Source organism: Typopeltis vanoorti, chromosome 12, assembly GCF_054136105.1.
Source record: "Typopeltis vanoorti isolate ZY-2024b chromosome 12, IOZ_Tvanoo_1.0, whole genome shotgun sequence".
Lineage (NCBI taxonomy): Eukaryota > Metazoa > Arthropoda > Arachnida > Uropygi > Thelyphonidae > Typopeltis > Typopeltis vanoorti.
Window position 1 is genome coordinate 118,322,569 of NC_143560.1, and position 13,297 is coordinate 118,335,865.

The 13,297-nt window shown below is 36.3% G+C and overlaps 1 protein-coding gene across 1 annotated transcript in view; it reads right to left on the reverse strand.

Moving 5' to 3' along the window:
* LOC150101173 (store-operated calcium entry-associated regulatory factor-like) overlaps positions 1-13,297 on the reverse strand; it is a 144,009-nt gene that overhangs the window by 125,410 nt on the left and 5,302 nt on the right. The window contains exon 2 of the mRNA XM_090401453.1: positions 3,915-4,099. Within this exon, the coding sequence (XP_090257579.1) occupies positions 3,915-4,099 (185 nt within the window). The remainder of the gene's footprint in view (positions 1-3,914; positions 4,100-13,297) is intronic.

Here is a 13,297-nt window from a genome sequence, read left to right on the forward strand (position 1 = left end):
CATGAGATTGACGCCAATAAGACAAAATATAAAACTGGTTGTTGCTATAGGCCAGGAGTTTTTCTATTATGTGGCAAGCAGGAGGAATGACTATGGTTATTCAAGTTATTCTTACTTTAATGAGTGCAGATGGCAGAGAGATAATGGAGGTAAACAAAATTGTCGAGGTACTGAGCGTTCATTTTGCACGGGTATACGATACAAGTGAAGATGCTGTTATGACAGAGGTGATGGGGACTGAAGTGAGAACAGATGTTGAAGAATTGGAGGTACTTAATATACTGCAGAATATGAATGCAAACACAGCTGTCAGATTGGCTGAGATATCAGCTCGCATTTTACGAGAATGTGCAAGAGATCTGGTAATGTCTTTGACTAAACTGTTTAAACGTGTCTCAGTTTTGGCAAAGTTCCAAGAGAGTGTTTTTTTTTTTTCTTGTGTAAATCTTGTGTAAATTGTGTAAACAGAAGAAACATAAAACACCTTGGTGGACTGAAGAACTAAAAGAAGAAATTAAAAAGAAAAAGCAATTATGGAAGAGATATATAACATCAAAGCTGCAGGTGTTGATAGAGAACTATACAACACCTTAGTCACGCACCTGCCTAATGATACACTTGCCTTCACTGTATACAGAAAACCCACACACACAGGCAGATACATTCACAAACTCTCCCACCACCACCACCACCCCTCACAACAATATGGCATCATTAAAACCCTTGCCAAGAGAGCCCACAATCTTTGTTCCAGTGGAACCGCCCTCACTACTGAGCTTAACCACATACACAGAACTTTCCTCTCCAATGGCTACAGCGAACACAGCATCAAAAAAATAATCAATTCCTCCCCAATTCCCCGTCCCTCTCGTCAAAAAGAATTTAAAAATGCCATCACCATACCCTACATCCGTGGCACTTCGGAAAAAATAGCCAAAATACTAAAAAAGTATAACCTACACACAGCATATAAGCCCTACCGCAAACTGGCTACCCTTATCCGTTCTACGAAAGATCAGCTCCCTCCTCTCTCTCTGCCTGGAGTTTACAAAGTACCCTGTTCCTGTAAGCTTGCGTACTTTGGACAGACAGGCAGATCAGCATCCATCCACCTGGAGGAACACAAGTCGTACATCGTTAAACACAACTATGGCCATTCAGGCTTGGCTGACCATGTTTTGGACACCACCCACAGAGTATCATGGAAGAAAACCACCATGCTCCACCACAACAAATTCAAGAAAGAGAGACTTTTCTTAGAAGCAGCAGCAGCTCTCAGAAACCAACCAAATCTTAACAAATACGGTTGCATTAAGCTTCCGAAGATTTGGGAAACAGTCATCACCAGAGGTCCCACCTTACATTCCAGGCCACCTACTACTACCCTTAGAGGGCGCTCCACTTAGATAGGACTTTATTGTAACCCACGTGGTTGGGCTTAGTATTGTAAGTTTTTGTGTGCATGTTACATTAATTGTCTTTGTAATCCCCGTAGATGTCCTAGTGACTAGGACGAAATATAGGAAGTATTAAATTCTATTTTAATTCTTTTTGAGTGTTGTAAAAAATCCATTAAACCTCCAACATAAGTTCCAAGAGAGTGGAAAGAGGCAAAATAATTCCTTTGCATAAAGGAGGATCTAAGTCATAAAGATAGTAAATTATAGACCAATAAGTATCTCCGAAGCGGTAATAAAAGTACTGGAAAACTTGTTCAGAAAGAGAATTCAGGATTGGATGGATAAGAATATGATAATCTATTGAGAGACAGCATGGATTTGTGAAGGGTCAGTCATGCCTTAATAATCAACTAACTTTTTATAATAGAGTGACAACTGAGTTGTATAAAGGGAATTGCTACACAATGACAGTGTTGGATTTTGCAAAGTTGTTTGACAGGATACTACACAAAACTGTTACTCGAACTGCAACAAATTGGGGATGGATATGAAACTTGTGATATGTATAAAAGGGTGGATGCTGGACAGATATCAAAAAGTAATACATGGAGGAGCAGAATCCAGGAGAAGGCAGATGACCAATGGTGTGTTGCAAGGTTCTGGGCTTGGACCACTGCTGTTTAATTCGTACATAAATGATATAGGAAATAATTTGAAGAGAGAAATTCGGTTGTTTGCTAATGATGGAAAGTTGGGTAGGGTAATAGTTAATCAAGGTGATTGAGAGCATGCAGGATGATTTAAATAAGCTGACAGTATGAGCAAAAATAATGGATGTTAATTTAATGTGGAAAAGAGTGTAAAGTTATGCATTTTACCACTCAGTTGGGGGTCAGCGTACCACTCAGCTTGTATCGGGGGGATAGTAGCACAGAGAGAGCTGATGTTTAGAGGACATACTGACAGGGTAGCTTGCTTAGTTACTGAAGAGCACACTAACAAGCAGAGATAAGGGAGTTATCATTTCTCTTTATAAAGCCTTGATATGACCACATCTGAATTACTGTGGTCAGGTATGGTCACCTGGGTTTCTTGGGGATGAGGAAGTGGTGGAGAGGATCCAAAGGCAAGTGACCAAGATAGTAAGTAGACTGTGGAATGCTCCCTATGAGGAGAGATTAAGGATTTGTAGACTGCAAAAGTTAGTTGATATTGATGGGGTGGATATGACAGAAATATTTAAGTTACTTAAAAGCTTTTATAAGATTGATACATGGAAAATGTTTCAGCACTTGGCTAGAGGAGACAGAACAAGAGGCCATCCCTAGAAGTTGGGTAATGATTAGAAAGGGCATGAAGACTAGATTTTTTGCTTGGAGTGTGGTGAATAAATGGAATGGATTGCCTGAGTCAGTTTTTGAATGCCTTGTCTGTTAATGGTTTCAAGGAGAGGTAATGATAGATGTTGTGTTGATAGTTTGGGTCCTTCACAACGAGTCCTTGAAGTCCATGGAGGTGCCTATGCAATAATAATAATAATAAATGATGATTCATAACATCTAATATTTACACTGATTTTAAACTATAAAAAGTAGAAAAATAGTGCACTTTTCCCTCCTGCTTCCCATTTATACACTGCTCCATCATGTGAGACTAAGGATATTTTGTTTAATATACTATCCTGGGAAGTCACAACTACTGCCTGGTTTATTGTTTGTAAACTGTTAGCAGTTATAACCACAGATCTGAAGCTGGATGATGCTCCACTTTCATCTAGGAAGGCTTTAAAATATTTCACTAGAGTAAAAACAATTTCTATTTGCTCTAAATGTTTTGTACTGGAAATGAAACTGGAATTTTCATTTCCAGTTCCAAAGATATTTCAATTATATGGAATAAAAGAGAAATTAGCAAAAACACCAAACTAGCAGTATACAAGGTGGTGTTCAAACCAGCATTAAGTTATGGATCTGATACTTGGATTAGAAATAAAGCACTTGATCAAAGACTAGAGAACACAAATGTGAGGATTCTGAGAAGAATTAATAAAGTGAACAGATGGCATCAATGGTAGAATCATATTAAAAACTAGGATATTAGAAAGGAACTTGACATTATTAGCATTCAAGAATGTGTCAGAAGAGCAATTCTAAGGTGGTAATGGCCACTTAAATAGAATGAGTGAGGAAAGATTAGCAAAACAGGTGTTTGATACCAAGATGGCAGGAAAGAGACCCAGAGAAAGAGCAAGGTGGAAGTGGATTGATTTAGTTAGAAGTGCCTAAGAAGCACAAAATGTTAGATATGACAATATTGGAGTTTTCACAAGTAATAGACTGATTTGGAGGAAAATTGTTGATAAGAGATTAATAATAATGTAAACTTAATCATGTAGGCTGTTATAGTAACCTGAACACCCCTTAGAGTACATATCAGCAGATTGATATTGATGAAGATATTTCAATAAGATTTTTATATCATGCTAAATTCATATTTTAAGAAACTCTTTCTCACCTGAACATCATAACCATCACTACCTCTATTATAACACTGTACCACCTGAGGAATGAAAGCTGAACATCCAGCTGTTCCACCAACGCACTGGAGCTGAGGCACAGGTTTGGTTCGCCGACCAGTTGTCATCTGGCCATGATACAAAGTCAAGGATTCAATATCTTTTAGTTTTACTTTGCTGTGCCCTAAGAGGAAATATTTTGGAAACAAAATCAAGATTAAAATCTAATCTAAATTTTATGATACAGAGTGGGAAAAACTGTACTTAAATTTCAAAATAAAACCAACAGGTAACTGAATAATTAAATGTGTCAACTTGATAAAACTAAATTTTTTTTTTTAACTTAATCCTTTTATTTCAGTTTTAAAGTAGCTTATAATAAAGAATTCACTGCTTAAGAGAATATTAAAACAATAGGAATAATGACACAGCATGCATTCAAAAGAAATTTTAAATGTGTGAGGTCATAACAGCTGAATCACTAAGACAAATACTAATTAAATGGAACCAAAATACTATACTCTGGATAGCAAAGGGATGACATCTTACATTGGAAAATGTCAATTTCATTCGAATCAACTGAACGATGACTGTAAAAGTGAATGCTTCACAAATGTGCATGTAACTGCAGTACCAGATACTTAAAAACTTTCAATACAAAATTCATGTTATAGAAATAGTTGAGAAATCAAGATTTTCTGTTATGCTTAAAAAATTATAACAAAGAATAGTCAACTTATAAATAGAGTACTCATTAACATGTATAGCAATGCAAACATAACATTACATTTCTTAACAACCTTATGCCATCTTCATTAATCTCCTTCAGATCATTATTTAATTGCCCCATTCATCTATTTTATTCTTAAATTTTTAACTCTTAGCACACAATTTACATCTCCACTATCAAAACTGCTTGAACAGCATCCACACAGTACTGATTTATTTCTCTTCAACTTTTCCGTTTACAAATCATTAGTAGCTATTCTTCTAAGCCTTTCATTATCATCTACTTTTTACCAGACATTCATCCTTTGCTCACTGAAACATTCATGTGGATGAATGCTACCCATGTTGGTAACTTGTAACCATGCTAAACAAGATGAACTGCTAAAATTTTGACTATCAATTTGCTTGATCAGTTTCCCCTTCAACTTATTTTACAAAGATCCCCACCTCTCTCCGTAAAACATGAAATTAACTAGCAGGTACCAAATATCAAATTAAGGTATGGTAATACAAATTATTAAAACAGACTTGAATGGAACTGTTTCATTCTGCCAATACAATATCTGAATTGCCTGCTTAATTCTTATCAGATTTTAAGCACTATTTATCAGTGTTTCTACTCCTGATCAGTAACTAAAATAAAATAACAAACTATAATAAAACAAAGACTGGATATGAATAGGACACAGAAGAATCTAAAAAATATCATGAGAATAAGTTAATTAATGATCCATGAGTGGTACTGTATGGAGATTCCATTATTAGAGATGCAGTGAATGAAAGGCTTGCAGAAAGGATAAGCAAGGTAATTGAGGCTTTAAATACAAGGCATTAGCAAATAAGAGTTGGTAGTAGTTGTAGAATGATTTGGTTGGACAGAAGGAAAATGGATATAAGGAGATTACTAAGGACAGCAAAAGATAACAATGGTGCAGAAAAGGTAGTCAGTGTGTTGCCCGAGTATCACAGTAATGAGCTGAGGTGGTGAGCAACATACATGAGTATGGCAGTGCTGTTGGAACTGCATATGACAGACTTTAGAATGGGCTGGTGTGGGTGGAGAGGTTATTGCTTCTCTGGAAGAGAGAGCAGGAATTGGAGATGAGAAAAAAATTCTTTCAGATGAAGTGCAAGAAATGAAAGGAAATGCAAGAAAGAAAGGGAAATAGTATAGTATGAGGGAATGAGAGATAGTGTAAAGTGAGTGGATACTAGAAGCATTAATAAATATGTAATTGTAATTAACCCTCTCATGCATAAGGGTCTCAATATGAGGACACATATTTTCCCTCATAATAATTATTCATTCATAATTTAGTGCTACTGTATGTATGTAGTCCTCATCTGGGGAGACCAAAGTGTTCTTAGAAACCACACCAGATGGCAGGAGTTTCAACAGAGTTACAGGAATTCCAATCTCTCTGCAGTGCATGGTGGTATCAAGGAGGAAGTGAAAAGGTGCTGTTCTGATGATTTGAATTTAGCGATTTTATGAGTCTTCAGAAAGGTTAGTATGGTTTTATATATTGTTATACCTTGTAGATGAAGTATGAGAATTTAATTTATTCATGTTTATTACCATATTCATAAAACGAACTTGTAAACAACCTGTCCTTACATGAGGACAATATGTTTGTAATATAATCTATGCAGCAAATAGTTTGAGGTTAGAAAGTTCTTGTACAATATTTTTATAATTTTATTTATTTTATTTTTGCAAACATAAATGAATAATAAGTGTGTTAATTGGCATTATCGTCTCTTTTACAGATGGAAAACCAAAAGCCAGGTCCATCGGGCATAAAAAAAGGCCTATTACCACAAGAGACTTGCTGAAGAGGAGAATGAAAAACTGTTGGAGGAATCCGAAGATGGTTTGGAGCTGAGTGATTCTGATGATGATCCTACAGAGAGTGAACAGTTCAAGTGAAGACAGTGATGTTCAGTGTCCTTCCCCTGTTGGTCAGACTCACAACGTTCAAAGTCCAGCTGGTGTGCAAAATACAGCTGTTGCTGGTCATATACCACTGCAGAGACAATCAGCATGGTTTAATGAGAAAGATAATCCCTTTGCTGGTCTTGAACCACAGTTTAGAGAAAAACACCAAGTAAATATTCACAGAGAGAGCCCTGTAGATTATTTTTCCCAACTGTTTCCAGATGAATTGATGGATGAAATTGTGAAACAAACTAATCTGTATGCATGGCATAAAGGCAAAGATAATTTAGCACTTACTGTGACTGAACTCAAAATTTACCTTGGAATTGTACTTGTCATGACATACATAAAATACCCACGTGTAAGGCAGTATTGGTCTTCTGAACATGGACTGTGCATGGATGTTATAGCTGATGCTATGTCAGTGAACAGATGGGAGGACATAAGGCGATATTTGCATTTTGTTGATTCAGACACAATACTTACCAACAATAAAGACAAAGCAATATGTATAAGAACAGTGCTGCAAAAGTTTCATGAAACATTCCATGCTGCTGTCAACCCAGAAGAATTTCAGAGTGTAGATGAGATGATGACTCCATTCAAGGGACGTTCATAACTCAAACAATACTTAACTAAGAAACCAAAAAAATGGGGTTTCAAAATGTGGGTGAGGGCAGGCATTTCAGGCTATGTATATTGTTTTGATCTTTATATAGGTGCAGACCCTGGAAGACAAAATTCAGACTCATTCAGTGCAAGTGAAAATGTAGTACTTAGGCTTTGTCATGATCTTGCTGGTAAGAACTTCAAGGTACATGCAAACAACTTCTTCACGAGCATCCCGTAATTAAGAAACTAAAGGAAGATGATATTTATTATGTGGGTACATGCAGAAGAAATCGACTTCAAGGTGCTGACAAGAAACTGAACAATGAAAAGATTTGCAGAAGATGGGACGAGGAAATATGTCAGTTACCACATCCTCTGATGGCATTACTGTCACTAGATGGGTTGATAACTCAATAGTACATGTGGTATCTAGTTAATTAGGAAAGGAGCCTGTCAGTGTATGTCAGCGGTTCAGCCAGAAAGGAAAAAAGTATGTTGAAATTCCACTACCTTGCAGCATCGCTGTTTATAACAAACATATTGGTGGAGTGGATCTTATGAACTCTCTTGTGGTTTTGTATCAAAACGATACCAGGAACAAACGATGGTATATGAGAATTTTTTACCATATGTTGAAAATAAGAAGAAAAAGAAAAACTGGATTTGTTGGAATTTAAATCAAGAGTGGCAACTGCTTTGATATAATCAAGGTTTAGCTCAGCTGAACACAAAGAAACAAGGACACTTCAAGTCAGACACCACTAGCACTAAAGAAATGCAAAACTCACTCTGTGCCACATGAGAAACGTTTTGATGGCAGTGGACACTTCCCAAAGAAGACAACAGGTGCTAATGCCAATCATTGCAAAGATGTACACTGCAAGAGTAAAACAAGATACATCTGTGGTAGATATGAGGTTCCAATCTGTTCGGAATGTTTTCAGTCTTTCCATACAAAATGAGACAAAGAGAATAAGACTGTTTTTGATTTACATAGCTCTACTGCAAATTCTATTGTTCTGCTTTTTCATATGTACTAAGTAATCCAAATTTTGATCATTCATGCAGTGTTTCAGCAAAATATAAATTGTTTATAATCTATTTTGTCACACTTGTAATGTCTTTCAATGAAAATAAATTCCTTAGTCTAAGTCATTTCCACAGAAATATGTCTATGGTCTGCTGGCGTTAGTGCATGATGTCCTCAGATGAGGACATAATTTTTAACATATGCAGGACACGAATTTAGCAAAATTAATGAATTCATGGTAATACTGTAAGATTAAATGGTAGTGTATCATGCAATTATAATTTTTTATAAATGAATATAAAAATTCATGCATGAAAGGGTTAATGAAGGAATGGGATTACTCTGACTGCAAGGAGAGTATCTGAATCTCACAAAAAGGATAAGTGGTGATGAGAGAAATGGCCAAGGGAAAGTGTGAGTCACAAAAATTGGATTTTTTTGTGACTCGCACTTTCCCTTGTAGGTGGTATAGATAGTAGTGGTTATTATAAAAAGGAATGAATTACCATACTTATTAATGCCAAGGGCAACAGAAACAAAGGGGATGAAACAGTTGTGCTGATTGAGTTCACTGATTTTAAATTATTGTGAAAAATGAGACATGTTGCATGAGGATTGATATCTTGACATATACAGATGAGTTCTGCTGTGTTTCATGAGAGTAGAAAGGACAAGAAGGGAGTTGGGAGAAGTGCTGTTAATGCTAGCAAAGTGTCTGCAAAGGTAGAGATAAAACTGAAAATAGTAGCAGTGGTTTTGAGGTGGCATGAATCTCAGGTGGTATGGCCACTTAAACAGAATGAGCAAGGAAAGATTAGCAAAACAAGTGTTCTCAGCCAGGTTGGCGGGAAAACGACCGAGACGAAGACCAAGAACACTGAAGAGGAAGAACACTGTAAAAGGTTGAGATCAGGGATTCTCAACCTTTTACAGTGGCGTACCACTATATTTAATTCAAGATATTAGATGTACCAGTAAGGCAGTAGCTCACGTACCACCAGTGGTACACGTACCATAGGTTGAGAATCCCTGCCTTAGACGATAGAAATATAAGATCTGATAATGTTGGAGTTTTGACAAGTAACAGACTGATTTGGAGGAAAATGGTACATAGGAAGTTAGTAATGATGTGAATTTTTCATGTAGTACTATCATATCCTGTACACCCCTTGAGAGTACATGGCAGGAATTTGATGATGATGATATAAGGTTGACATGAAATATAGAGTTGGATGTTACTATAGAACCGGAAATGTGGAGGATGGTATGAAAGAAATATACAGCAATCCCTCGATTAATGCATTCTTTAAAACAGGCATATTAATTGAAAACGCACAATTCGTTCCTCAAATTTCTTTTTTGACAGTTAATTTTTTTTATAAAAGAGTTAGGGTATGTCTCAGGGCCTAGTTAAAGGAAAATCATGAAGCTGAAAGTCAATAAAACATATTCAGAATATAAATTTATTATTCTACTTCTTAACAAATAATTGAACTAACGTAGTTTGGTGGGCATTCTGTTTCCTGCAAATGTTACTGCTTCTCTCTTTGCCAGGGTCAGCCTCTAAGCATTGCTGCTTAAAAACTTCAGTTGCATGAAAAATATTTTCAATTTGTTTCTGGGAAATCTCTTTGGGCTTATCAGTGATTAAATTTTCTTCATATTCTTCGAGATCTTCCTGCTGTGCATCTAAATTTAGCAGATTGGAATCACTCAAATTCTCAGAATGAGATTTAATTAACTTAGATTAATTTGAAAAGCCTTTAAAATCATTTTTACAATGTGGAAGAATGTGCTTCCAAACAGCTTGCATATTGCTAGCAGTAATTTCATTCGGCTTTGCAACTTTATAACCAGGCTGAGATTTCTCTGTTTTGGCCAGAAAAGTCTTGGAAAGCACATGCTTCCAAAAAAGGCAGGTTTCATTGACATTAAATATTTGTTGATCACAACAGCCCCTTTTCTTCTCTGGATAATTTGCGGCCACCTCCTTATCTGAACTTGCAGCTTCACCTGTGATTAGAACATCATGTAGGCTATTTCTCTTTTTGAAACGCTCAAACCATCCAGCACTAGCATGGAATTCTTCTTTTCCAGAATTGATAGTCCTTTCTTTCAAGGTTCCAAAGATACTAAATAAGGTCAGTGCTCTTATATACATTATAGAGGATCCATTCAGTTACAATCTTCGATCCATGTAGAAAGAAGTCTCTCTAATTTAATCATTATAAATACTTTGATTTAGAGTGCATGCATGATGAACTCGAAGCAGCCTTACCTTTCTCTTTGTATTCAGCAGCTTTGCTCTTATAATTGATTTACCCATTTTGTGTTCTTGTCCTGTCTTTGCTCTGGACTCACCTTGTTCGTTTTTCTTTATTATTTCAAGGTTTTCTTCCAATGAGATTACTTTTCGAATCATTTTTACATTTTTTTACTCACTAATTCTTTTACTCATGATGAAAGGTGGGAAAATACTTTAAAATAAAAAAAAGTAAGGAACACAATTGCAAAGGAAGCATGAGATATGATCAACAAAATGCTACATAATTAGCAGACGACATAAATTTTGGCGGTAAATTTGGAACATAGTGGACATGGAAATAGTGTAGTACTGTATGCCATTAAAAAATAACTTTGTAAAATATTTTAAACTGGTAACTAAATTATTTCATCCTGGTGAATGATTTTTTTAAAATAGTTAGCCATAAAAATGTATGCATAAAATTTTTTTAAAATCTGTAACATTTATTTTAAAAATGTATATAGGAGCACTAACTGAATTTGGGTATAGAAAAAAAAGTGATGCACTAATTGAAAATGCACTAATCAGAGGAGCATTAATCGAGGAATTGCTGTATAGGCTAATTCTGCAATTTTCAGAACATACAAGCAAAATTGTAGGATTTGATCATCTCATCAGAAAATGTTCTTGTATCAGGTATTGAATCTTCTTCCATTTTATGATCACTTAAGATGGTGACCAACCAAGAGGACTTTGATGAGAAAAGGTTAGAGGATAGTTCGAAGCTAGCATGGAATGAGGAATTGGGTGGAAAGATCAGTGGTGCATGGACAATGCTGAAAAACTATTTAACAGTTTCATTTCTGCTAGCGATGTTTCAAACATATCTACCGCTATTATAGAAATTAAGGACCTAAAAATAATTAATGTCTACAAGCCAGCATCTACAAGTTGGCCTGATGAAGTTTTGCCAGCTTTAATGCATCCTGCTGTTTATACTGGAGACTTTAACAGTCATCATACCCAATGGGGTTATAGAGAAATTGATGCAAATGGTGCCAAGATATCTGAGTGGGCAGAGGCAAACAACATACAGCTGATTTTCGATCCCAAGGATAACTGCACTTTTAACTTGGCTAGATGGAATAGTTGCACCAATCCTGACTTATGTTTTGTAACAACCAATCAAAGGGGCCTCTCAGTGCCAACCAGCTGTCGTGTTTTAGGAAGATTCCCACACAGTCAACACTGCCCTGTCTTTATTGAGGTGGCCCTCAAATCCCAATTACTGAAACTACACCAATGCCACATTGGAATTTTGCCAAGGTAAACTGGAACAGCTTTTCATCAGATCTAGATAAAAACGTGCACTGGATTCCACTACAACCTTATAACAATGAAGATTTGTGAAAAATAGTAATTTCTATAGCCAAAAAACACATCCCTAGAAGTGCTAGGAAAGAATACATACCTGGCTGGAGCAAAACCAGCAAAGCACTTTATAACGACTTTCTGAGTAGTGGACACGTGGATGTTGCAGATGATCTTATTGACAGCTTAAATGAAGCTAGAAAGAACAAATGGATTGACACCATGGAAAGGCTGACCTTTAACATTCAAGCAGGAAGGCATGGCGCCTCCTTAAAAAGTTGGGTGGTAATTCCTATTGCCCCAGTGCAAAAGCTGCTGTTAGTGCCAACTGTATTGCCAACAGGATAGTGAATCTGTCCAGAGCTAAATCAGAAAAAAAACCCACATTAAAATAATTAGGAAGGAATTAAAAAGACTTAAAGAAGATTGTTCTGAAGCGACCAATCTATCGAATCCATTCACCAAAGAACTTCTAGCTGCACTCCAGGGAGTGAAAACTGGTAAAGCACCTAGATTTGATAATATACACTCTGAGTTTTTAAAAAAACCTCTGGACCAAATACAGTGGAATGGTAGACAAAATTCTTTTTTTAATATTCTACAGAGTGGTAATTACCAGCAGAATTTAAAAAATCAAAGATAATAGCCATCCTGAAACCTGCTAATAAACCTGAAAGCTATAGACCTATAGCACTGCTCAGTGTCTGTCTTAAGTTACTAGAAAGACTTATTTACAATAGAATTAGTACTATTATTATTGACACTCTCCCTCATGAACAGGCCGGTTTCAGGCCCAGGCGCAACTGCGAAGATCCAGTTTTGGCAATAATGATACATACAGAATCTGGTTTCAAAAAATGCCTTAAAACTGGTGCAGTCTTTATAGACTTGACGGCTGCATATGATACCGTATGGAGGAACGGCATGATCTACAAGCTCCTTAAAATACAGAAATGTAAAAAAATGACCCATCTGATCAACACTATTCTATGTAATAGAACAATACAGGTAGTTCTAGATGATGATACGAGCAAGCCAAGAACACTTAACAATGGATTCCCACAAGGGTCAGTTGTGGCCCTCTTCTTTTCAATTTGTATATTTCTGACCTTCCAAGGACAACATCTAGAAAATTTGCATATGCTGATGATTTATGCATCACATTCCAACACTAGAACTTCTGTACTATAGAGCATGTACTAACTAGTGACCTTCTTTGAGATGCGGCATCTTATTCAAAGCACTACCAAGACTGACACATGCTGTTTCCATTTGAACAATAGCATGGCATGAGACATCTTAAGATGTGCCACTAAATGGGAACATAGTACCGCACAATTTTAATCCAAAGTATCTGGACAGAACCCTCTCCTTTAATAGACATCTCTCCAATATTGCTACCAAACTCAGAACTAGGAATAAAATACTGCATAAACTTGCTGGAACAAACTGGGGG